This window comes from Dufourea novaeangliae, unplaced genomic scaffold (genome assembly GCF_001272555.1).
Source record: "Dufourea novaeangliae isolate 0120121106 unplaced genomic scaffold, ASM127255v1 scaffold96, whole genome shotgun sequence".
In the NCBI taxonomy this organism is placed as follows: Eukaryota; Metazoa; Arthropoda; class Insecta; order Hymenoptera; family Halictidae; genus Dufourea; species Dufourea novaeangliae.
Window position 1 is genome coordinate 1,055,940 of NW_015373974.1, and position 25,875 is coordinate 1,081,814.

General features: G+C 36.5%; 4 protein-coding genes across 4 annotated transcripts; 3 read left to right on the forward strand and 1 right to left on the reverse strand.

The window, feature by feature from the left end:
- Positions 1-1,768: 1,768 nt before the first annotated feature.
- Positions 1,769-2,473, forward strand: LOC107187062. Its single transcript, XM_015575057.1, has one exon. The coding sequence runs from the start codon at positions 1,769-1,771 to the stop codon at positions 2,471-2,473; it is 705 nt and encodes a 234-aa protein (XP_015430543.1).
- A 3,584-nt stretch (positions 2,474-6,057) lies between these two features.
- LOC107187051 lies at positions 6,058-8,051 on the forward strand. Its single transcript, XM_015575047.1, has 3 exons — positions 6,058-6,088; positions 6,803-7,088; positions 7,506-8,051. Exons 1-3 carry the CDS (start codon positions 6,084-6,086, stop codon positions 7,992-7,994), a joined length of 780 nt encoding a protein of 259 aa, XP_015430533.1. The 5' UTR covers positions 6,058-6,083; the 3' UTR covers positions 7,995-8,051.
- A 1,277-nt stretch (positions 8,052-9,328) lies between these two features.
- Positions 9,329-11,747, forward strand: LOC107187046. Its single transcript, XM_015575041.1, has 4 exons — positions 9,329-9,539; positions 10,150-10,415; positions 10,509-10,607; positions 11,367-11,747. Exons 1-4 carry the CDS (start codon positions 9,533-9,535, stop codon positions 11,745-11,747), a joined length of 753 nt encoding a protein of 250 aa, XP_015430527.1. The 5' UTR covers positions 9,329-9,532.
- Positions 11,748-16,415: 4,668 nt separating this feature from the next.
- LOC107187042 lies at positions 16,416-25,318 on the reverse strand. The gene is made up of 7 exons (XM_015575038.1): positions 25,222-25,318; positions 19,351-19,661; positions 18,139-18,414; positions 17,738-17,970; positions 17,185-17,451; positions 16,678-16,933; positions 16,416-16,567 (listed from the first exon to the last, which is right to left on the reverse strand). The coding sequence occupies exons 2-7, from the start codon at positions 19,634-19,636 to the stop codon at positions 16,431-16,433; spliced, it is 1,455 nt and encodes a 484-aa protein (XP_015430524.1). The 5' UTR covers positions 19,637-19,661; positions 25,222-25,318; the 3' UTR covers positions 16,416-16,430.
- Between the last annotated feature and the right edge of the window lie 557 nt (positions 25,319-25,875).

Genomic DNA, 25,875 nt, shown 5'->3' on the forward strand with positions numbered 1-25,875 from the left:
GGGCCGACCACTAGGGGCTTTACTCACGGTACGCGTCGATTCGAGTCACACTTTGCCTCAGAGAGAATCGGTGCTCTCCTTCCGAGAGCATCGACTCTTTGAAACATATTCTCCTTCAGAGAATATGCCCTCTTTTTCTATGTAATAATTTCTCGGTATACAGCTAAATGCGTTAATTGTAAGTTAAGTTAAGTCGATAGTGAGTCTAATATAAGTTCAAGAAAGAAGACATCGATCATCCGCCGTGGGATCTTCATTTATTTTCAGGTAGACTCAAGAAAGAAGCCATCCGCCGAGGGAAATAAACATTAAAGCGTCTAAATTTTAGTTACCTTTAAATTATTTGTAAGACTTTGTAAAAAGGGAGGTAGATGAAACAAATGATTCCATCGATGTAACTACGGTTACATAGATGGGATTGGGTTCCATCTAGCTTTCTTTGGGTCTCCACTCGCAGCAACCTCCTCGTGGTGAGACCTGGGTAATCGGTATTATATGCGGTAGAGTATTGTAAACCGAATTAAATACCGAGCTAATGGCTGCGAACTTAAAATTTATTTTGCTAATTCTAAGAATGAATGTAAGATTGAATATTTTTGGTGAATGTTCTATCTCCCATGAAACTTAGAATATTTTAAGGCTAAATGTAAGAACACCCTGTATATTTGACTGTTTTGTTAAATTGATTTCCTTCCTTCATTTCCTATGATTGAAATAAATTCATTAATTTTAACACTGTGGAAGTTCGACTAGTTCATCTCGAGTGGATTAAATATAATTCCTGAACTAACCGTTCTCATAATGTAGGGGGCAGCACAAAATCTCTGATTTTTTCCTCGATCGGTATTTCAGAACGATGATACTTCCCGTAAAACGGCACTTCTATTCTATACCACGTCTGTGGTACCATCTCTCCATCACACTGTGCCAATAAATCTTCTAAATAACAATTCTCCCTATCTTATTGCACATTGTGGGTTTGGTTTGTCCACTGAATGTCGAGGTATATGTATTACCTTTTAGTATCAGAGGTCCTGTATTAAACTTGAATTAATCATTTAGATTGAAATCATAAGCTAGCAAATGTTTATATTGTAATAAATAAAGAATTTTCAGAGCTTCTGTATCCACCTCCTTTAGTTCCAGCAGTTCTATCAATGTCTTGATATAATATTTTTATTTTCTAGTACTGATATAGTAATTATTTTTGAATTCCTATTATTCTGAATTATTTTAGGCCCCCGTGGCAATTAACAATATTTTTTTATCCACTTCAAGGTATATGTTGAGGTTTATGGTAATCGAAGAAAGTGCCTAACTAATATTAAATCTTAGAATATTTTCAGAGAGGAATTCTAATTTGTATCGGCCATCAATGAACGCGCCACGGTCGCGTACGCACGCGGAGTCGACCAATCAGGGACCAAGCGTGATTTCCTACCACTTAGGCCTGATTCCAAGATTTCACACACAAGTCCTATGGATTTTTCAATGGCCCAGGTGATGTGACCAGATGTGACACCACAACCAAAGCTAAATATGTACATAAACTGTGTGCCTCTGCGTGGGATGATCTAAACCTTGCGAATATCAGTATCTTAAGAAGATAGTGACAGGTGACATAATAGGTCCAAGGAGTGTACACCACTCTCATAAAAAATTGCATCAATACCACACAATATCAAGTGATGGTAAAGTAAAATTCTGTTTTACTATAAATAGGGAACAGACCAACCAAGATAAACGAACGTTTTTGTGATCGTAAATTATGGGATCAAATGATATATACATGATCGAGTGGGCGAAACCGTCCGATCTATCGGAGATCTTATCGTTTCTTCGTGAAAATTTCGATAAAGAAGAGACTGTGCTGAACAGCATAAAAAATAATAATTCTCTAACAGAGGACGATCTGAATGAGATGTGGAACGATCACGAACGGCTGATAAAGACGATATTCGAATTTTCACCTTGTCTGCTAGCTCTAGATAAATCAACGAAGAAGATAATTGGCGCGAATCTGATGATCGTCAGTCGAAATTTGAAATCGAATGACAGACCTGGTGGAGTCGACGAAGTGTTCAACGATAATCCACCTGTCACGAAATTAATGAAACAGTATTTCGATTGTTTCTCCGAGATCGAGGAAAAAGCAGAGTTGCACCTGAATTTCCCGAATGCTAACGCAGCCGTGGAGTTCTATGCGGTGGCAGTGGATAGGAATTATCGTAAAATGGGCATCGCGACAGGTCTAATGAAAGAAGGAGTAACTTTTGCGAGAAACACTTTTCAGGATAGTGGATTCGTTTTTGGAATATGCACGTCTATCTTCTCGAAGAAGGCAATTCAAAAAGTGGGACTCGAGTCTGTCTTTGAGGTGGATCTACTCGAGTACAAGGACGATTCTGGAAGGCCCATTTATCAAGACACTGCTCCGCATAATACTGTATCCCTAATGGCCCTGGAGCTTTAGAATAAAGTAAGAAACAATTCTGTCATTGGAAACATTTAAGTAGTGAATAAAAATGTAATTGTTCACTAAAAAAAAAGAAAAATAAAGTCTATAATTCTACAGTAAATCAGATTATTCCTAACTCCTGTTGAATATTTTTACATTGTGTCCCTCATCTTTACAAAGAATTAAGAAGTTTACAAAAATCGATCAGACATTCCTGGTATTAGAAACATTTCGGTAGTGAACAAAAATATAATTGTTCGTTAATAAAAAAAAGTATAATTCAACAGTAAATCAGATTATTCCTAACTCCTATTGAATATTTTTACATTATTTCCTTCATCTTTAGAAAAAATGAAGAAATTTGCAAAAATCGAATAAACATTTATTTCGATAGTGAATAACAATATACTTGTTCTATAATTTTACATAAACCAGATAATTCCTAACTTCTGTTTCGACTATAAGTTCAACTTCACTTCTCAGAAGTCTGGACTTCTGCCACTCGACGACACTACGCCGCCGTTATGTCATAGATCGAAAATAGTACAATTTCTATGACACGGTATTTCTCGTCGCGCAGCCTGATTCATCGCGCTAGACCAATGGATTTGTCGTTGTCATAGGAACATTTGCACTTAACCAAACATGATCTACCGCTCTGTATTACTCTGCAATCACGGGAAGCACCTGGCCGCAGTGTGACAACAGGAGTCCCCCGAGGACTGAAAGGAGAGTCTTCTATTGTACGACAAAGGAGGATAAATAGAGTTGCGTGGCGGGATATCTCGGTTTCATATTGCAAATCGTTCGATTGTTCCTCTAGAACATAATTCCATTTCAGTCGGTCACGATATCCACGACAGTTTTCAGTTAAATAAAGGGGAATCGTTGTAAGTAATATTTTCCAATAATTCACGATCAATTCCCAAATAGCACACGACGTCTTCAAGACGCCCATTTTAGGTCTAAGGCGTCTTGAAGGCGTCATTGGGCGTTGTGTGCTATCTGGGATAGATATGTAGTTTGTTAGAAGGGATTGTTTTCGTCTGCTAGGTTTGACAGTTGTGGCTTGACAAGTATTATCGATCAATTATCAACGACTAAGCTTCCTAGAATCTACGGAATATGTGTGTAGTAATCTAGTACTGGGAACTGGACGCTTCCCAGATAGCACATAACGCCTTGAAGACGCCTGTTTTATGGCTATTTTAGACCTGAGACGCCATTAAGCCGTCCTCAAGGCGTTATTGGGCGTTGTGTGGTATCTGGGTTCAGTTCCAGTAATTTCGAAATTCCTCCAGATTTATATTTTTTTCTTCGAAGCAGACAATATTACGATGAAATATAGTCGAAGATAATTAAGAAGTGATTTTCGTTTTTTTTTGTAAATAAGTGTGGACAAGTTTGAGTATAATAGGATTAATAGTGTTAGCATTCCTATGTGTCTTATCTAAATTGAGTGGTGTTAAGTTTATCTGCAGCGAAACGTCAAACTGCATGAAAAGTGATTGATGTTTATTGTCGTTAATGTTTCGACGTTTGTCAAGGAGAGGTCCAGATGTGTCCCACACCGATTTCTAAAAGTTTGTATAAATATGTATGAAAAACTATAGTAGAACATGAGTCGAATATAGGCATTCAGTTTTATGAAAATTGAGGTAAAAGTTTAGGAAAAACCGTCAGTGCAGTTTAAATATTACTAACAGCAATCATTCGTCAATAGTAATAATGGCATAGCAACAGCATAGTTGACTACCAATCTTTTGACTCGTGTTGAAATCCAGACAGAGCTATTTTTTTTTTTTGTTACATTCAAAAATATTCACCTTTAATATTGATATTACTTGTCAGTGGAAGATTATGGAAATCCCTAATTTTAGGCACGAATATTTCAAAATTAACATTGTACGGAATCTTAAATTCTGTAAAATTTGATTACATTAGTAATAACTAGACTGTGGATGTTCATGCATTTATAACAAATTTTAACAAGCAAAATCCAGTAAAACGAAGAGTTTAATGAATCTTAATAATTCTCATACGTTACTATCAATGTAACAAGACAGTTAGCACAAGAAATAAATTTCTATCTGCATTCTCATGTTTATAAGAACACCATTTGTATACATATATGCATGGGCAATTGCAATTCAATTAATGTCATTAGTCAATTAGAATGGAATTAGCGTTACACCGACCTAGTGGCCTCCTGGACAACCTGCGCGAAAGCATACTAAATTTATCGATATACATATGTATATGCGTCGCCCTTCTCTAGCTACCGTGGCCTTGCAGATTCGCAGCCACGTGGTTCACTGACTTGTGCACGCCATATATCACGTTTCTCGTTTTACCGCTCTTTATACAACTGTGCCGCTATCTTCGCCCGATTGTTAGCCCGCACAATAAGTCCAATCGACCCCATGGAATTCACTCGTATTCAGGTCATTCCACGCGGAATCAGACACTTTCTACACTAACATTTCGAATTTTGTTGTAAACTGGATTTATTATAGTCTTTAGTGGTATATAAACAAATCTCGAAGGACTTTTGATAATTTAGAAAATTGTCTTTATAGCTGCTTAAACTATAGTGTCAAACTTTGCTGAATAAATTATGATTGTTAATCTAATAAACTGATCGAAATGACATGAGACAACCTAATAAAAATTATTTCAATGAAAAAAAGTATTTTTTAACTGCTTATTTTACAGTTGTTTTAAGGAAATGAAATTTTATAATAATAGTATTTGCAATTGTCCTATTTGTCCTTTGTATGATTAAATTTTAAGAAATATAGTCACTCCAAAATTGGCTATGTGAAAATTAATCGAAGTTAACACTGCGTCGAAGCACCTTCAATTAATTTTTATATTGCCGATTCTGAAGTGACCTATTTTTTTAAAATTTGTCCATAAAGAGTACAAATAGAAGTATATCCTGACTTTTTTTCGAAGTTTTCAATATTGCCCAGCTATTAAAAAATTGCATTTCTTTAAAGCAACTGTAAAATAAATAGTTAAAAATATTTCTGTTTCACTGAAATTATTTTTACTAGGTTCTCTTATATCTCCACTTTAAGCACCCACAAAAGTCATTTCGATCAGTTCAACAGTTATAATTTATTGAAAAAAGGTTCAGCTGTAAAATCAACAATTTAAAAATTTTTTAAAAATCCTTCGACGCATGTTAGACTGTAACATATTCAACTTACAAGAAAATTCAAAATATTACTCCAAAAATGGCCAATTCCTTATTTGTTCATGAATGAAACATATTTTTCATTACCTCGGAATAATCACGAAATAAAATAGAAATTATAACTTTCCATACATATATCATATTACGTACGCAGAAAATCAAGTAAGTATGATAGAAATGCAGTGGATAAAACGATTAATGAGAGCGATGGGATCACTACCTTCAGACACTGCTGATTAGTAATAAATTGCTTTACATCAATTTGTTTATGTTCTTGATACGTTGTATCAGTTCTAACTAACACACACACGCGTTCAGTAGAATTGCTTGGTAGATAGGTGGGAGTCAGTACGTTCTCCGTTGACTGCCTGATGATAGTCAGTAGCTATCTAACTGTCAGCACATCACGATATCCCAGCAGCAATGAGGTATAAATTCACAAGTACTCTGAACCACAAAGTTTCATTCACTTAATTTCAATATGCACTGTGTAAAAAAAGTATTCGTACACACTTTAAATTAGAACAATTTTTTAAAAATCGGACCAAGTGACTGGCGTTTTTCTATGAAGTCAGAAGTTTACTAAATGATATGTGAACAAATTTTTGAAAAAGTTACAATTAATCGGAATAGCGAAGAAAATAGTAAAGGTTTTTACAACTTTTTTTATCTTGTAATGAAAATTTAATAAATGTATCTCTTAGATTTATGTCAGTTATTATGTATGCTGACAATATCGTAGAAACCTGTTGACCTTGTTGTGAGATACAAAGGTTAAAAATGTTGAAAATCGCAGTTCTTCGCGACTTTCACATTACAACTGTAGTAAAACTAAAGATTCTTACATAAATGTTTCAGCATGTATATAACTAACATAAATCTTCGAATGTATTTTTTAAAGTTTCATTACCGTTTTAGATAACAAACTTGTAAACAGCCAACTTTACTATTTCCTTCGCAATTCCTCCCAATTACCACTTTAAAAAATATTCTTACACAACATTTAATAAACTAATCGTTCTAACTTAAAAAGAAACAAGTCACTTGGTCCAATTTTAAAGTTGTTCTTTTTTAAAGGATGCTTGAACACTTATTTTTAAACACTGTAAATTACGAAGATTTATGTTTAATATCTCTTCCAGGATCAAGAAGAGAATGCCATCGTACAGGCCCTGGGGCTCCATAGAGGACGGAGCCATAGAGTTCGAGTCCCTGACTGAGGACACCCTAGAAGGTGCTCTGAACGTCATCAGAAAGAGCTTCTTCGTCAACGAAAACGTCTGCAAAGGCGTGGATCTGACCTCGGAAGTAGGGGCCTCTGAAGAGTTAGAAGAACTCTGTCTAGACGCTGCCAAAGACGGTGTCAGTGTAGTAGCTATCGACGTCGCCACTGGAGAAGTGATTGGAATAGCCTTCAACAAGATCCAGGTACCCTGAAAAAAAAAAACAGAAAATAAATCGTCGCCTCGTAAGCCCTGAAAATTGGTCATATTTTACGATTTCTTCTTCAGTGAACGAAATGGTCAACGTAAACGAAGTGTTGTCTCTTTATCAATTATATTGTTAAGAGTATAACAAAATTTTGTTGAAACTATTAATGCGATATATAAATAAGAGAAGGAATTATTAAAAGTTTCATATTTAAATTAATAATATTTAACACTTTTAATAGTTCTTTATCTTATTTATATATCGCATTAAAAGTTAAAAAAAATATTTATTACTCTCAAAAGAAGGTTCAGGTCTGAAAGGGTTGAACTTCGTAAACTGTGACCTCAGTTTAGAAAATAGTGGAGATAGAACTAAATATGTAAGGTAAAAAAAGGTACTTATTTTTTGTGTCAGGTACTCAAAAATCCCTCAGAAAAGGGTGCATTCGAGGTGTTCAGTGAAAACTGCAAGTTCAAGTCGTCCAAGGGCCTAGTGGACTTTATGATCAGCGTGGATTCCAGGATAGACCTCTTCAAACACTACAACGCCACTTGTATCTTCGAGATCATGTTCCTGGCTACGCTTCCAGGCATGCAGAAACGGAGAATAGGAGAGTTATTGGTGTCCTCGTCCTTCGAAATGGCCAAGGAGCTGAAAAGAGGGAAGTCTGTTAAAACACCAGTGGTGATCGATGGGGAGAAAATTATAGAAAATCTGACTGCTATACCTACTATTGTGTCAGCCATTATGACGTCCAATTATTCGCAAAAGATCGCTATGAAGTGTGGTTTCGAAAGTCTGGCCAGGGTCAGTTACAAGGAGTTCCATTTTGCTGGGAAGACCTTCGGCGAGAGGATAGGTGATGAACATCTTGACTGTCTTCTGACAGCCAAAAGACTGTAAAATTAGATCATAAGATCAAGATATCTTCAAGATAATTTTTGATTTGTTTATTTAGTGGCGGACTGAGTCTAAAAATAGGAAAAAGGGACGGTCATATGTAATTATAAAGCTGTCAATTAATTTTATGAGAAATAAATCAATTTTTCTAAAAATAATAGGCAAGAAGTGGATTTAAATTTTTATGGAATAGATGCATATTTTTTAGGTAATATTTTTGTTGGACGGGGCTCAATTGCCACCCTGTCCAGTCCGCCACTGTATTAGCGTAAACGTGTCTAATGTTTGTAAGTGCATAAACTAATTATTTTCACACGGAACTGAGATTAATGTGACGTCATAGAAGTTCAAGATAGTGTGAATACAGTGAATCTTCGATTAATGCTCCTAACTCGGGATCGCTTTGGAGCAGTTATTGCAAAGGGACACGATTTCTGCGCTTTTTAAATTGTCATTTCATGAATAGAATTTTAGTCTCCAGTATGGAATTCCCAAGTAGTGGGAGATGAAACAGAAGCATGTAACGAGAAGATCTTACCGACGAGTTATCGAGAATTTACTCTATTTCTTGTATCCACTGTACATGTTCGAAATTGTTTCCTATTTATCTACACTCCTCGAACAGTAATGTATACGTCCTTGTATCTGATCAGTGTGGAAGCTATTTTAGCACTTGAGATACTGTAAGGTATGAATGTGAATAAACAGATTATTTTTTCATGTACATAGATATTGTCTTGCTTTCTGAAACTCCTGGAAACAATGACAGACTGGCCAGGGTGTCAGCTTGCCAGATGGTAAGTGGACCCGCTTGAAAATTAGACAATATGTTAAAAATGTTAACGATCTCTTAATAGCTTGAAAATTGATATTCTTTATGCAACTAGAATTTATATTTTATTATTATTTTCTGAACAAAAGTAATATAAAATCCTTTATTGAGACCCCATTGTAAAATGGACTTTTAAGTGGGCCCCCTTGAACATTAGGCAATACGTTAAAAATGGTAATAACATTTTAGTAGCTTGACAAGTGATATTATTACTATATGCAACTAAAACTTGCGCTTCATCATTATTTTCTAAAAAGCAAAAAATGATTTTTCCAGGCTCTCCTTGTATAGTCGCCTTTTTGTGGGCCCCCTTGTCATTAGGCAATACAAATTTTTAGATCCAGTCCGCCACTGCCTGGATTTATGATCCCCCAACAGAGTCATAGGAATAATTCTGACGTTCCAATTACCGAGAAGCTGCAAACACGAACTTCGTTTAATTGTGTTAGAGCGCAGATAACGCTGTTTGTTTCCTAACATGCACCAGATGCAGAGGAAGTGCAGCTATCGAACCAGAGACACTGGCTTGCGTGAACGAAGGCAGAAACGGAGTGCGAGCTGCGTGCAATAACCAGCTTCGAATCTAGCTTCATTGTGCAATCGAGCAAGCACGCGTGTGACAGCACTCCCGACCCAAACGCAGCACGATTGAATTAATCGAGAGTAAATTGTCACGTGGCCATCATTCATAATACTTCATCGGTGGACAATGAAAGGTAACTGCCAATCTGAAACAAATAACGTCATGGATAGATTAGTATCATATATAATAGGAACCCATTTAGGAAAGATTAGATAAAAATTACTTGGTACCTACGAGTAACTACTAGATTGATCAATTTTGGGTGATTTATAATAGGTAATATCATCTGAAATTCGCAACTGTGCAATGACTACAAAAATTTCATTACATTCCATTCGACAATAATTACTGGGAATTAACTTATATAAATTTCTGTTTCCAATAATTAGCATTCAAGGAAAATTAGATAAATTCTTAGTTTTTGGTAGTAATTACTAATAGAAGTTTTAGTAAGTACTTATACTAGATTAGTAGAAACTACTAGTAACTACTAATACTGGGCTACCAAATGAAAAATTATTGGTACCTGGTAGTAACGATTACCAGGAGTATTATTAAGTACTACTACTATACTACCACGAAGTACTGGTAACTACTAATACTGGACAACCAATATTGGATGACTTCTTCTCCCACTGCCAGAACATAGCTACTGCAAAATAATTAAAAAAAATTCAATTAACTTCAGCCTGATAATCAGTTATTGCAATTGATAAGAATTTCCACTCCTAATTACCAATTAGCTTCAAGGTACCCAGCCATGTCTCAGAATGCATGTGACTTGGAGTACAAGTTACTGACCCAGGACAAGATCCAAGAGGCTCTGATGCTCCAAACAGAGACCATGAAGCAGGAGCCAGTCGCCATTGCGCTGGGGATGCTGGACGAGCCAGGTGCTCCAGAACAGATGCGTCTGCTCTTCAGGGAAATAGTGAAAGACGGCGTGACAATAATCGCCGTGGATAAGGAGACCGATCAACTGGCTGCTGTCGCCTTCAACAAGATCCATGCAAGTCGTTTTTGCCACTTGTTTTCCTATTTCAGCGACCTACCCAGACTTTCTCTGTGATTTTACGTGTACGGTTTTTCCACGTGATTGAAGGCGAAACCAAGGGAAGGCGTCGAGGATCAGCTGGCTGCATTCATTGAGAAGAACCTGAAGAAGCAACCGTGCCTGGATCTCGTCAAGTTTCTCGATGACGTAAGTAGTACCACGGTTATTGGACTGAATTAATCCAATTGTCGTTTACTAGCCTTGTTAACAAATGGCTGTTTTCTTTGCCTTAATAATTAACAATTCGTCGCTGTAGTTTGTGCTTTAGCTCCATCAGTTTTTAAACTGTGAAAACTGAGTTTTTAAAGTTGGATGCTATAGAAGCAGGAAAGTAGTGAAGTAAATATTATCTACTGAATATGTATCGCTTTGTAACGATATTTCACAAAGTTTTATCTTACGAATTATTTTGTCCACCAAATAGTTCCTTTATTAAGTAAAAGTATATTATACGATTTTAAACATTTCCATATCCAGTAAACATTCAATTTCTTCAAATCGGTCTAAGGGCACTTTTAATCCCCTTAAATACCCTTTAATAATCAAGTTCGTGTTAAAAAGGGTCAAACAAAATTGATTCTAAGGAATTTGTTTCAGTGAGTTATTTAAAACAAAAATTGTATCGATTGTGAATTCAGTAGATAGTATCGAAGATGTTGAACAGTTATCAGGGGAGATATGTGATTGATAGTGGAGTGAACAGATTAATCAATGTTTACAATTTCCGGAAAGTTTTTGATGCTCTGTTCCATCAAGCACAATGACGACAATTGTTCTTCAATAATACAAATTTTAAAACTTTTTTTGAAAAATTCGGTGCTCTGAACTCTTCTGATCCATTAAACATAACGACACCAAGTGATTCGAATTTAGGAATTTTTTGAAAAAAATCATTTTTAATTGCAGCTGGAGAGCAGTGTTGACGTTTTTGAGAGGTACAACGTGGATGGAGCGATGGAACTGTTCTATGTGGGCACAAGTCCAAGACACCAAGGTAGAGGCATTGGTTCCCTGATGGTGAAAAAGTGCATCGAATTGGGCAAAGGATTATTGAATGGGACCATGAAGAAAAATGCACTGGATGATGGTATTGTGAATGAGGAAGTGGTACCGAAGGTTATTTTCGGCGCGTTTGTGTCGAGTTTCAGTCAACGAATCGCTGAGACGTTGAATTTTGAGACACTTCACCAGGTCAGATACGATGACGTCACTATAGGTGGACGAAAACTGTCTGATAGGATAGGGAAGGAGCAGAGGACAGCTAAGTTTCTGGCTCTGAAGCTCTAAGGAAAAGTATAATTAGCACAATATATTGCAAAATTATAAATTGTATACATTATTCAATTGAAAATTTATCAAATTTACTATGTAGAAATGAGTATAAATATTTATGTAATATTTAGTATAGAGTATAGTGATATTATTTATTTACCTACCTAATATATTTAAATTATTTTCTTAACTGAAATATTTGAATATATTTTATAAAAATATTTAATAAAAATTGCAGCAAAAAGTGAAAATAAGGGTCTTTCGTACTGCTGACGAAGAATTTTATTCATGTCGGTGACGAAAAAAGATTCGTAGACACTTCAGGTGTACTTATCACGTTCCTGGCTCCGCGTCCAAGTTTCAAGTGCTCGTTGCTTAATTAAGTTGGTATGCTCTTTGATATCCTGTGGCTTAATGGGTCTTGTTACTTCACGAGTACGTTGTAGGCAAATGAGTTCTAATTAAGACACACTTGACGTTTTTTTTTATATAAGTATATATATATATATATATGTACGTATTAACACATTTATAATCCCGGTACATAATAGTCGAGTACAGTTAAGTATATTGAGCGTAATTACGAATCCAAATACCGGCCCTCTCGTTTTACATTATCTGTTTTTTTCCTATGTTTTGTTTGTTCAATTTTCATTGTTTCCGCTACAATGAGGTATTCTTCATTCATGGACGACTTACTTTGAGCTAGTTTATCACTCACACATATATGTACCGCCAACATCGACTTACGTCTGAGTTAACAATTATATAAAAAAAAAACAAGAAGAAATTGTTCGCTACACGAGAGCTACCCTAATCTAACAACCTACACAGTACAGTTGCAATTTATATCAACAAAAATTAAATATATAAACATTATTTTATATATTTAATTTCTATACGTTTCTATGGCACATATATGTTTCTATGTATCCATATAAATCAGATATGATATATGCGACATATACCATATCTGTATTTATATCTACAATTTATTTGTTATTATATAAAATAAATACTTGGTGTTTAAAATACTCGGTATTCAAAACACTTACTATTTAAAGTACTTGGTATTTAAAATGCTAGGTATTCAAAACACTTGGTATTTAATTTATGTTACAAAATTGTATAAATGAAACAGAACACATTGGTATCATTAAAACACATTCCAATTAATTTATACAATTTCGTTTTCGACTTTGGTACATATATGTCACATGAAACTTCATACGATTTACTTATAAAAACTTGTTCAACTGTACCTAGTGATGTGCCCGTCGACAATAATAATAATAATAATAAAAAAAAAGAAACAAGAAATAGCACAACAGCGAGACCTACTGTTGCGGAAGACGCCCGATACAAATACATAACACGGCACTGCTGATCGCTGGTAAATAGTAGGTCAGGTGTATTATAAAGCGTCTATCTGAAAGATACACCGCGTGATGCTTCCGCACAAGCGATCGCGCGTCCCTACGCCTTAAAACCTAAATATGTAATAATACGTCTGGAGACCGCGGTACGATCTCACATTTATAAAAATATTTCGACGTGTAATCCGGCCGAACCGTCCAAGCATGCGAAATTATATAGAATAAGTACAAGGAGCGACCGAAATAAAAATACAATAGAAAAATAAATAATAAACGGTCCAGCCGTTACAGTTGAGACAGACAAGGTCCATTTCCCCCCAAGGCTCCAAATAGAAAAATAAATTGCCATCAGAAGCGGAATTTGAGGACCACGAAACGGTCCCTAATACATGCTGTGTCGCTTCAGGTGTTCAATGATTTTTTAGTAGCACCGTACGTGAAATGGTGGTTCATTTTAGCGACCCGTCCGGCAATAACAACAAGCGCGAGAGCTAATAACATTCTGTTAAACAACGTCGGACGAGCCTTGGTGGGGTGACCAGCCACGCGACAGATTGAAAATAAAGAGGAAAAAAAAAAAAGAAAAAAAAATGAATAAACTTGAATACGGTTGCGTATATTTTAAAGAAAAAATACAGAAATATATTAAAGACCGTTACGCGATATTTAAATACAAGATATACAAGTATATTAAATAACGTTACGCAGTATATAAATAAATTGAATACTAGTACCCGATATTTGAATAAAAAATATATAAATAAATTGTATACCGTTACGCGATATTTAAGTAACTGAAGTATAAAATACACCGGTTGTTCGCTTTTTTATCTTGTATTGTTTTATACAAAACTTTAAAATCCCCGATTAGTTTCGAAAAATCTCCCTACAAGTTGAAACAGTGTCTTTTTTTTTAAGTACAATAGTAAATACGATTATATATATACTATATACTGAGGCTATACTGTAGTAACAGCGGTAGTACACGTTTTCGTTATTGTTTTTCTCCGTCGTGGCCGCTAGATGGTCACATGGAAAGTTCATAATCGTCGTAAAAAACATTCGTGGACGTATTTATGTGTATATATAGCGTTTTTTCGAATAGAATATACATATATGTGACTCGACGCGATTACCAACAAGTGTTTTTTCTGCCTAAGCGGGACCTTAGGTCCCTTCCCCAAAAAATGTCTATTACGTAACCCCCCACGACCCAACAACAATTCTACGTCGCGCGTTTGACACGTGTTAACATTTATTTACGATTATATCATATATGAGAGCTGAGAGTAACTTACAATCTACGATCGAGTATCATTTTGGCACGAATCACACACGTTTCTTTTTCGTTTCGTTCATTTTTACGCTGAGCCGTGTTTGAACTTTTGATTACTTTAATTTTTTTTTCTGGGACTGTGTCAGTCCGGGGAGAAGGAGGAGTAGAAATGTGAGAAGTGGAGAAACGATTTTACTCTACTTGGAGATCTATTACGTGACTCGATGATCTGGATTGGATCTATTCGTGCTGGATGGAAAAATCAAGAATTGACAGATTTGAGATTAAGACGTGTGAGGGTTCCATTAAGATTCATGGTTTACTGATTAAAATTTCATTGCATTAAGTATTATTCAGCTAATTAAAATTCCATTACTTAAGGTTTAAGTATTACTGTAACAATTAAAATCTTCTGCTTAGAGAACCTATCGATTAATCTACCACCGATTAAAATTTTATTGCTTATGGCTCTGCTAAGTAACGTTCTATTAATTAAAATCGTATTGATTGATATTATGGTAAGTAAGATCAACATCAATTCAGTAAAACTCTACCGTATTTCTATTAGGTAAGATATAGATTAAGTACTCGATTGAGGGAAAGATTGTTCCTGGACCATGTCTGCCATAGTTGAATGTATATCACAGAGACATACAGCAACCAGGAAACCAAAGCAAAGCAGAACTCAAGTTTCAGCAGCACCCACGAACACATTTCACACAACAAACTACGCAGCGACAAGCTTTCTAACTACAAACTGCTGAAACTGAGCTGACCGGTTAGTAAAGCATCACACATAATGCACACTACTCTCCAGAAGTTTTGAGTCTAGGGTAATTCATGTCTGCTTAAAAAAAAAAAAAAAAAAAAAAAAAAGGAAAAAAAAAATTTGGATAGTAGGTTCTCTACCACACAGCAGGGTATGGGACTTAAAGCCAGGAGTTCCAATCATCTCCCATTCATATAATGTATATCACTGAATTATACAATCAACTATAAAGCATAACGTTCCAGAAACATTTCTAGGTTTCTACCAAAATGTATATAACCTTATTCTAGATGACGTTCCACTAAAGTACGTTCTATGGACCAGTTACTTAAAAGTCATTCAAATAAATAGTAAAAAGACTGCACACACACACACACGTCTTAGCAGAAAGAAGCTGTAGTCTAATTGATTCTATTAATCAAGGTATGTCATGAGTTTCTTTGCATAATTCAAGGAAGGTAGGAGAGACATCTCTGACAGCGTACAAAATATTCTCTAATATTTCATCGCTCTATATTTCTCTCTCTCAATCTCAGGCACGCTCACACTCAACGTTCTCTATCTCATAATAGTACAACATGTGTAACACTGAACGGTCTCGAAAATATGAAATATATCTCGTTTATCAAAATAAAATATAAATCGGCAATAACGGTTGGTGGCTAGACGGAACGATGCACGCGCTGGCAATATATAGGAAACATCGATCGCGTTCTCCTTTCTTCTCCGCCCCCCCTTTTTTTAAAATCTATTTCGTGTGCATGAAGATAATCAATATTATTGTATCCCCCACCCGTCTGACGCCCCAAACCCCGCGATCCACCTCACCTATCTCGCTATCACAACTATGCAGGAAAGTTTTTCAGATGAAGCTTCGTCGACGAGAGCCAACCAGAGTTTCGTCGATTTGTTTCTCTTGACTAGATGCTCAGACAGTGTGTCTGACCCAATGGCTTGTAACACTAAATTAATTAGGTTAGCTCCCAGTCAACTACAATCATCCCTGAACGTATTTCAACAGAGATTATATCCTGAAGCTTTGTCACAGTTCAATCATCTTTTTTGTTTCTTAATATTCTATAAAACATTGACATCTGATTGAAGGTAGTTCCAATATGGATGTTAAGAGGTTGAAGCTCCAGGATTTAACTCTGGGTATCCACCGATGATGTTGGTTCATAAGAATCTTCAGGAGAGGTATAACACCAAGATTGTAAAAATGGTTCTTCTATGCTAGAAACTCATCTCTCCGATGGCTGCTATTCTACGTCAGGTGGCTATATTGTCAGATAACACGGCTGGGTGTCCCTGAAGTGGGATCTGACTAGAAGACCCAATCCAAGAAGAACAACTGGCAGGCCTAGGAGAGCACAGATCAGCTCTCCTGTGACGCCTGGGGACCATGTCATGAAACCTGGAGAAATTTCTCACTGAATTCCACTTATACATTGGAACAAGTACAAGTCCTTAACTAAATATTGATTTTTGATGCGCAAGGATGCTTTGGAATTGTCAGGGACTCACCACCATGGACCCCGATATCCATCTTATAAATGCTCCACCATATACCGGACAGTGGAAGGGAGACAGTGGCTGTTGCAACAGTGAACACAGCGCTTTCACTCATCGACAGGAAGTTCAGTGCAGAGATGGAGAATATTGTGTATGCTATCAGGAATGTCCAACCATGATTGGCAATGCTCGAACAGGATTCAGTGGTCTTGAAGTGGCAGGTCAGCCCACGATCCACCATACGGTAGAGCTCCACTGGTGACAGGCCCTAAAAAGAAATGAAATTTTCATAGTGATATACTTTTTGACAAAGGTATCTATCAGTCTTCAAAGAGGACAGTTATAGTCTTCGACAAAGGTAGTTATCGTAGTCTTTGGAAAAGGTACATACCATAATCTTTTGCAAACACACTTATCCTTTTCAAAAAAGGTAGTTATCATAGTATTCGACAAAGATACTGGTCATAGTCATTGAGAAAGGCACTCCATCATAAAACAGGATTCCTCCAAATAACTCACCCTGCCTATCCCTGGCAACGTGTCCACCCAGCACATAGTCAATATTGCGAAGAATGCAATTAAATGAATGTAGAAAAGGGTCTCCAGTATAGGTGGCTTTGGAATGTGCTTTGGCTTGATGGTGGGGTCCGGATCTGTCACGTGCAGGAGTCTACCCCCTTCCTCTTCTGATCCACGCCGTCTAATGTCCCTTGACGACACTAGACGCGACACAGTGTATAGGAACGAGTTCTGCTGGCTGGCCATTATTTGACACATATTCTGTTGCTGGAACAAGTGAAGTACCATAAAATGGTCAATATGAGGAAAAATGGAAGGTCGTTCCTGTAGTAATTTTCAAAAACAAGTAATAGTCAATTAATGTAAAAAGTAACTACAGACTCCTAACGATTATTGTCCCGACCTCGGCTTCGCGACGGGACAATAATCTTATAGAGTATATTCTGTATATTCATTTCTTGGAACATTTAGCAACTACATAGGAACGAAGATATTATAATATTTAGAATGGTAAAAGATCCAGAATTTTTGTTAACTGGATTTTAGTTCCAACCTCGGTGGTGTAATGGCCCTCCAGTAGAGTGAAGAACATGGCGAACGCAGCGAGAGCGCCGACGTATACGAACGTCCAAATGGCCCTAACGCCCCAGGATCCTCTAACAGCGGCAGCATGAGGAGCGACTTCTCTTCCTCTGCAGCGAAATTCGTCGCAGAGACCGTAGTCGACGCTTATGAACAAGCCGACGATTATTGTGGTGCTCGAGAAGATCCGTTGCAGGCTCATCACTGAAACAAACGTTTCCTATTACACACACACACACCACTTGGCAAAGCTTTTCTCGAGATGTAGCATTAAAGTGAAGCAATTCTTTCAACTGACGATGGTCAGAGACTGAAGAATTTTTGTAGAAAATAATTTCTTAGTGGAATTTATAGAAAAATTGGGGCAGTTACTTTTTCGACAAAAGAAGAAATAGTAGACCAATGAGAAGACCAGGGTGATGCCTTTGATTGGATCTTGAAGGTGACAGAGCACCCTGCTCTGGTCCAAGCAGAGGGTGACCAGGATACCGGAGAGGGCGTAGACAGAGCTTATTTTGAGCAGAGCGCACCGTGGTATCTTGATTATCATGCTGTTTGGAATCAGTGCTGGCGGAGGCGAGACTCGTCCCGCAACGAAGCAAATGATCCCCAGAATGCATGTAGAACTTAGGGCGGTGAAGAGGAGTCCTGAAAAGCGTGTAAAGGGATTAATAGTAGCAGTTTTCAACACTGGAACTACCAGACCCATCAAGAGCAAGGGTTTCAGAGTTTTTATTATTATTGAAACTATAAATGTGGTTCCATAGGAATTTACAGTGAACTTTAATTTGTCATACTATACTGTACCCAGATAGCATATGACGCTTTGAAGACGTTCATTTTACGGCTATTTTAGGTCTAAGGCGCCGCCTTCAAGATGTCATGTGCTATCTGGGTATTATATATGTAATATACATTCTGGGCTGATAGTTCTATTAATTATATTAAATTATATTCTGTGAAAAATACCAATTGGTATTCTTTCAATTCTGCCAAATTCTAGAGGTATCAAAGAATATTACATGGAATGTTTCACAGAGTATTACATGGAATATTGCTCAGAAAATTCCATGGTTATTTTATAGAATATTCCAAAGGTATACCATACAATATTCCAAAGTTATTCCACACAATATATATGCCATAGATTTTCCATAGGATATCCCATAATTATTTCATAAAAAATTTCGTAGAATATTCTACAGAATATTTCATAGTTATTCCATACAATATTCCATATAATATTCCATAGTGTATTCTATACAATATTCAATAGAATATTCTATAGAATATTCCATAGTTAATCCATACAATATTTCATAGAATATTTCATAGACTATATCATAGTTAATCCACAGATCATTCCATATACTATAATTATAAAATGACAAAAAAATGTATAACTCGTTATCAGTCGGTATTTACAGGCTTCTAAGAAAGGCCAGACGACAATCAAGTGTAAATAGTGACGATAACAAAAGTTACCGTATTAACAGGTAACAGATATTGCACGAAGGTGTGACAAATGGCAGCGTTGAACCAGTAGTATTAGCATTATCTAGTTATTTTCAACACAAGGTCTACCTGTATACGCGTTTGAAACGGTGCTGACACTTTCGAGATAAAGCGGATAGGCGATAATCAAAAAGGTAATGGACACGACAACGGCCAGAAGGGTGGCGACGAAGCTGAACTTTTGCCATGCCACTCTGTCCGTATCGAACAGCTTATCGGTGGCTTGATAAGCAACATATGGCGACTCCTCCGTGTCCGTGTACTCCTCGATCTCGACGTCACTGCCTGTGCAACGTAGCTCCTCCTGTTCCTCGTCGTCGACCATCGTCGAGACGCAGCCTGCTAAGCCCGCCATTTTTGTAAATTTATCTTTGGCTTCTCTGAAAAAAATTGCAAGCATAAAATTAACGTAGGTTAACATTTATTTAAAACTAGAACTACCAAAGCAGTCACAATTACTGGTTAGCAAACATTTATAATATCTAGACTGCGGTTTCTCATGACACTAAATTATAAAAATTGTATCAAGTTTCAGAAATTTTTTATTTTTTTTCTATCCCACTAAAATCCCTGTAAGAAGAATTTTCAATTTTTTTGCCCAGTCTTTGTAGATCACTTCGGAAAATGACATTTTGCATAAAAATCCATAGTCTAATAATAACAATATATTTTCACAGATCTTTTACAACTCTTATGGCAATATGAAATGGAGCAATTAATTCTGTAAGTATTGTTTGTAAACATTTGTATACTATACATGTATAGAAAAAACGACAATTTCAAATTGTATCTAGAAAAGAAATTTTAACAGCAGAATTTTTGTGTCAGAAATTATTTGAACGTACTTTTTGCAATCAAGCCACAGAGTTGATTTATAAATTTGATTACTTTCAAAAAGTTCTCACGTTTAAAAATCCCATAGTAATAAATACATGTAAATAGGTTTATTATCGGTAATTCTAATGTTAATAATTTAGTTATTATACACATGGTACGTTATTTTTATAAATGAGGAAATTTGAGACTGAATGTGGAGAATAATTGATCTGGTAGTGTGATTAATTATTTTGAACAATAGGGATAGATTCATTAAACGAATATTATCGCTGCAATTATAAGCAACACCGCCAAATACATGTGATTATATATAGTATTACACAACGAAAAACTGAATAATACTATTGAAATGACACTCCATTCTGTTCCTCCCTTTTCACGTCACAGTCCATAAAGAAATTCAAATAACTAACTTCTGATTTAATCCCACATGAAACGTTCAGACGCAAACTGAAGATATATCATTGGATAAATTCTCCATCGTAAATGGAGCTCATTAGCCATCTTCAACGGTCAGATTCCACGTAATTAAATGCCATTTTAATATCCCGCCATTATTCCTGGGAGAAACGTTAATAAACCCCTGGCAAAACCAAGTTCAGAAAACCACACATAAAATTCCGCCAGGTAAGAAAAGTACAATTTCGTTTCACATTTTTAATTATCCAAATTAGAATAATCCTAGACAACATTCGACCCAAGGGAGCTAAGCAATTAAAGTTTAAGTAATTAGCAAAGCAAAAAAATAAAGGGTACCTCAGATTCAACTGTAATTCAACGCTAAGGGAACCACAGGCCTTTTCGCAGCCTCGAAAAAAAAAGAAAAAACACCACGTGAAACAATTCCAGCCGGGTAAACACGATTTGCTTTTATTTCCGCGTGCTGCTTTTCCATCCTCGTCGAAGAGAAAGAGTTGGCAAGTATGATTAACGAGCGAGTTGCATGGCACACACAAATATCGCTCTCTCACCTGTACGCCAAACCCTCCGCACTCTTTTGCCAACCCTTTCCAGAGATTAGATAACCCCTTATCGGTGCAACGGGATCGGGGAATTTTGTGACCGTTCATGCAGAAATCCCTGAACACAATAAACGTTAAACCGAAGCCTGGCTTTATCAATTCCCTTGTTTTATTTTAACTATACGGATGAAACAGTTTACCACTTGGGATCCTATGACCGGGTCAAAGATGACCCGTACTTGTACACGATCATTTATTATATCTTACAATTATTTGGTGTAGTAGAAAGTTTAATAAAAATAACCTCTGTATATAATAATATGGGGGATCAGAATTGACCCAGCCGTCGGATACCCTGACCACTGTTGTTAGTGTCTATTAATATTGCATTTATAATAATTTACAGGTTTTTTTTAGAGGCGTCAAAGGCAAAACAAAAATATAGAAAAAAAGTATCACGAAAATTTCAACTGTGGTATTACCGTTCAGCAAATTCATTGAACCGAAAAGAATCACCGGGGGTATTGTTTCGTTCTCTGTTTCCAATTTTTTTCCCCCCCTCAGAACATGTATAATAGCTTTGACGCAGAGGCAGCTGGGGTCGATTAATTTGCAGCTATTGTATTCCCCATCGAGCGCATAAAGAGGAAGGCGGAGAAAGAATGGTTGCATTCTATGTACGCGTAACCATCGTATGCAGGCACGTAATACGTATATATGTAAATTAAAAAAGAAAATCTATATATTTCAACAGAACCAAACTGCGAAATTTCTATAAAGTCATTCACTTTTTACATAAGTAAAGTTGAAATTAACAATTGTTATCCATTATTCCTATATTCACACTTCGTGTAACCTCCATTTTTTAAAATGAAAATACAAAAACACGATGGAGCAATAAAATTGGTGGAATTTGGAAAATACTATGAAAATGAAGATGATTTTATAGAAATTTCGATCAGCGTAGACGTGAGTGTGACAAGAGTTAAAACGGACCCTTTGGCCCCGGCGTTTAAATCACTTGCTGGTTTACATGGTCTTCTGACTATCAAGTGGATATCCGGCGAGCCCTTATAGCAGTCGAGAGCCCCTCGAAGCAAACGTTTACGGAACCTTTCATGTCGAATGAACCGATACTCTAACTCGAGGGCCATTAACAGTATTTTCTGTGTGTTCATTTCATGCTTCGGTGTCGAAATCTGTTAACTGTCCGATTGCGATTTCTTTGAGCAAAGGATAATTAATCTGCACTTGGAATTAGAAGCCAAGTGTTATTTTCTCTCTGTATGGACGCGCTTTATCACACTTCCTATGATAGTCGTATTTAGGGATAGACATATCGAAGAAATAGTCACATCGAGGGGATAGTCATATTCAAGGAAAGTCACTCCTAGGATAGTCATACCTAAGGTAATCACATCTATGGCAGTGGTAGTGGCCATTATAGTCACACTATAACGAGTGCAGTTGACAGTCAGACAGAGAGACCATGTCAGAACCGAGCCCATAATCAACAAAAATCGAAGATACGTATAAAAAAAATGACAAATTAGAAAATTATGCCTGTTACTATCTATAAATACGTCGCGAGCACAAATTAACTGTTTATACACAGACAATAAATTAAATAGAAAAAATTGCGAATGGAATGATTTAGAAGAATCACATTCCTAGTGCTGACTGCAACCAGAAAAATGTAAACGAGCAAACCTCGTTAAATCTGTAGTGCACTCTAATAATTATAAGAAATAATTGTTGAAAAATTTCGCTACCGTTTCCTGAAACATTGTGAACTTTGTTTGCCATAGGAATGTTGCAGCATGCGGCTGAATGGTTTGTGTCGGCGAAACATGAGGGCCAAGGGAGTGGAGGGAAAAGCACGGTTTAAGGGCGGAACAAAAGAATCTAATTACTGGCAACTTCATCCGTCGCAAGTGGCCCGAGACAGGAACGCAACTCGACTCCACGAGCGGTAACAATGGAATAAAGTGCGACGCAAAGCGACGGATTGAGCTTTTCGCTTTCCGGAGTTTAACCCATTTCTGGGGAATTTTTTCGTCGACTCGGTAACGCAACAGAATGGCGGCACGACAAAGTACCAAACAGGGAATAAAGGATCGCGCGGCCGTCAGTCAAAAAGGCAACGAGAATTCCATCCTCGGTTTTGCGACACAGTTTCTAACGAAGGAAAATATAAAATACTAACGACAGAATTTTTTGAAAGTATCAAACTAGGAAAAATATTCAACCACCTTTGATGACTACAAATTATCAAGTTAGGTGAATATATAATTTTTACATTTTATAGTCATGCAACTATATTATTGTATTGACAGTATATGTATGTGTAATAAAAATAACTTTCTCAAGATATCTACTGCCTATCCCCATTCTTTTTCTTGCGTTAAATAAAGTTCCAAAGGTGAGAAAATTGCTGTCAAGTTTGCTAGTCAAGGAAAACGCCTGCCTTTCAGTCAGATATCAGTGACTATAACTGCATACTATTATATTTACAAGGTACACGTTTTTCAGGTGAACCCTCTGCTAAATATACATAAGCTTGCCTCGTTAATCTACTGTGTGTAAAACAATGTAACAAGGAGGGTAGAAAAATTGTTGTTAATTCCTAATTATTCTTAGTTAGAGAAAATTCCGGATTTTTAATTATATCTACATGACCACCTAGAATTCTGAAGTCACCTAAATTATTATATTTGCAAAATACAGGATTGGAAAGTGTCTGATGATTTTGCAAGTGAAGAAAGATGTCTGGTTTTCCATCAAATTTGACGACTATAAGGCAATGGGGGGGAACAAGTAGCAATATTCAACCAACGGAAATTAACAAGTGATGATACAGAAAAGTTGAATCCCCTGGACCTTGAAAACGGGACACTTTAGACTTTTAGACCATCGAGTGTGCCCCAGGGAGTATAACTCGGAGACTCCTTGTGTCCAGAGCCAACATCAGGGGTAAGAAACTTTGTTAAAGTACACGTGACGAGAAACTTTCGCCAGTTTTATCAGAAGCCCCACGGAACTTTTACAACTCCCGAAGAAACTACCCAATCGAATTCTTTCGCGACTGGACGCTCGCAAACAACCAGGAAATTTCTCCAAGGTATCGAATTAAAAAAAAAAAAAATATCAAAACTGCTCTAAGTAAAGAAAATTGTATATTTAATATTCCAGATATTTTCGTAAGCATGGCAAATATTGAAATTGTCATACGAATGTTAAAAATCGATAATCATCGGTTATTTATACGGCAGACAGTTTATTTATTTATACAGTCAATGAACATTGTTTATTTATACACACCAACCCCTTTTATTTATGAACGACCAAGACCCCCTCCGGAATTATTATAAATAATTAATCTATACACCGTTATATAAGATAAAATCGTTGAAAACGATAAGAAACAGATATTATCGAAAACTGTAACGCAGAAAAGGCAAAGTAATCGTTAAACAGAGTGTACACAACGCTCCATGTAAATACTCTCTAATTATATTCATTCCACCCTCGGAGTAAACACCCTTCTTCTACCCATACCAACACCCCTCGAATACCGCCCATAAACTTCCTGTATCCACTTCCCTCGGAGAACCATCCACCTCGAAGAACTCGATTACAAAACTCCACCCTTAATTTTCCATTAGAACTTCATCCCCCATTTATTTACAACCTAACAATCGACAATGTAAAAACGTTCACGTTACTAAAAATCCATTGTAAATCCATCAATTTCTCGTCAGATTTACGTGAGATTTTTATCAGATTTACATCAGATTTCCATCAGATTACCATTAGATTTACATCTGTCACAGCACTTATTAAATCTAAGCTAAATCACATGACGAATTAAAAAAAGAAAGACTGTTAGCACGTGAAGCATGAGAATAAACAAGTAAATATTAGGACACACCGTATCAGTCATTCTCCACATCCACATAGAAGTTTGCAGATCATATAAAGCATACAATATTTGACTACAGTAAATATTCATAGTTTAAAAAAAAAGGAAATTGGATTAATAGATTATTTGGAAAGTGTGGGGGGATCGATAGGGGTCAATAAAAGGGGCAAATAAAAAGCGTTTATCGGGGGCTAGTCAATGAACCCTACTGCGACTTACCCTCGAAACCTAACCTGACACCGCCCAGCGTCACACTGACGACGTCTCGGCGCGTATCGCTTTATCCACGAATCGTTTTTCGGGAGAAAAAAAGATGCCCCCTTCGTGGCTGGACACTGGCTGTTCACATTGGCGATAGCTCGTGGAACACGATTAAGTTTACTCGTGGGGCACGCGAAAATCAAGGAAAAACCACCGACGACTTCGTCCCATCGTGAGACGAGAGGACTGCCTTCGATGCGGGATACGCGGACACTTTGGCCCAGGGCCGTGTACTGAGGGCGTCTGGCGACGTCGACTGTCCATGGAATACTTTTTGGAACATAATTTTGTAGACGTCCTTGGTTTGCTTTTGTTGAATATGTGGGCTCTATTTTGAGACTTACTGGTCTGGAAATAAAAATTGGTTGTAGTAGTAAAAAGAAGTTAAATTTTAAATTGAATGATGTGATTTTTTAATGTGGATTTTATTGTAATACATACTATTTTCTATGGACTGCTCTTCAGGATTTTGAAAAATTATTCTGCAGGGACATCTTGTTTTTGATCGAGTATTGCATGTTCCACTTTACGAACATTGTCCTGAAAATACAAACTAATTGTAGTTATGAAAAAAAAAAAGACAATTTAAAATTAAATAGTACGATTCTTGTA

What these genes read in the sequence shown, in the direction of transcription:
- LOC107187062 (XM_015575057.1), top strand. Translation starts at nt 1,769, where the DNA reads ATGGGATCAAATGATATATACATGATCGAGTGGGCGAAACCGTCCGAT.
- LOC107187051 (XM_015575047.1), top strand. An exon ending in TAGCCTTCAACAAGATCCAG is followed by an intron (nt 7,089 to 7,505) that starts GTACCCTGAAAA and finishes TTTTTGTGTCAG; the next exon opens with GTACTCAAAAATCCCTCAGA.
- LOC107187046 (XM_015575041.1), top strand. An exon ending in TCGCCTTCAACAAGATCCAT is followed by an intron (nt 10,416 to 10,508) that starts GCAAGTCGTTTT and finishes ACGTGATTGAAG; the next exon opens with GCGAAACCAAGGGAAGGCGT. An exon ending in TCGTCAAGTTTCTCGATGAC is followed by an intron (nt 10,608 to 11,366) that starts GTAAGTAGTACC and finishes TTTTAATTGCAG; the next exon opens with CTGGAGAGCAGTGTTGACGT.
- LOC107187042 (XM_015575038.1), bottom strand. Translation starts at nt 19,636, where the DNA reads ATGGCGGGCTTAGCAGGCTGCGTCTCGACGATGGTCGACGACGAGGAA. An exon ending in AGGGCCATTACACCACCGAG is followed by an intron (nt 17,452 to 17,737) that starts GTTGGAACTAAA and finishes CACTTGTTCCAG; the next exon opens with CAACAGAATATGTGTCAAAT. An exon ending in GGATATCGGGGTCCATGGTG is followed by an intron (nt 16,568 to 16,677) that starts GTGAGTCCCTGA and finishes AAATTTCTCCAG; the next exon opens with GTTTCATGACATGGTCCCCA.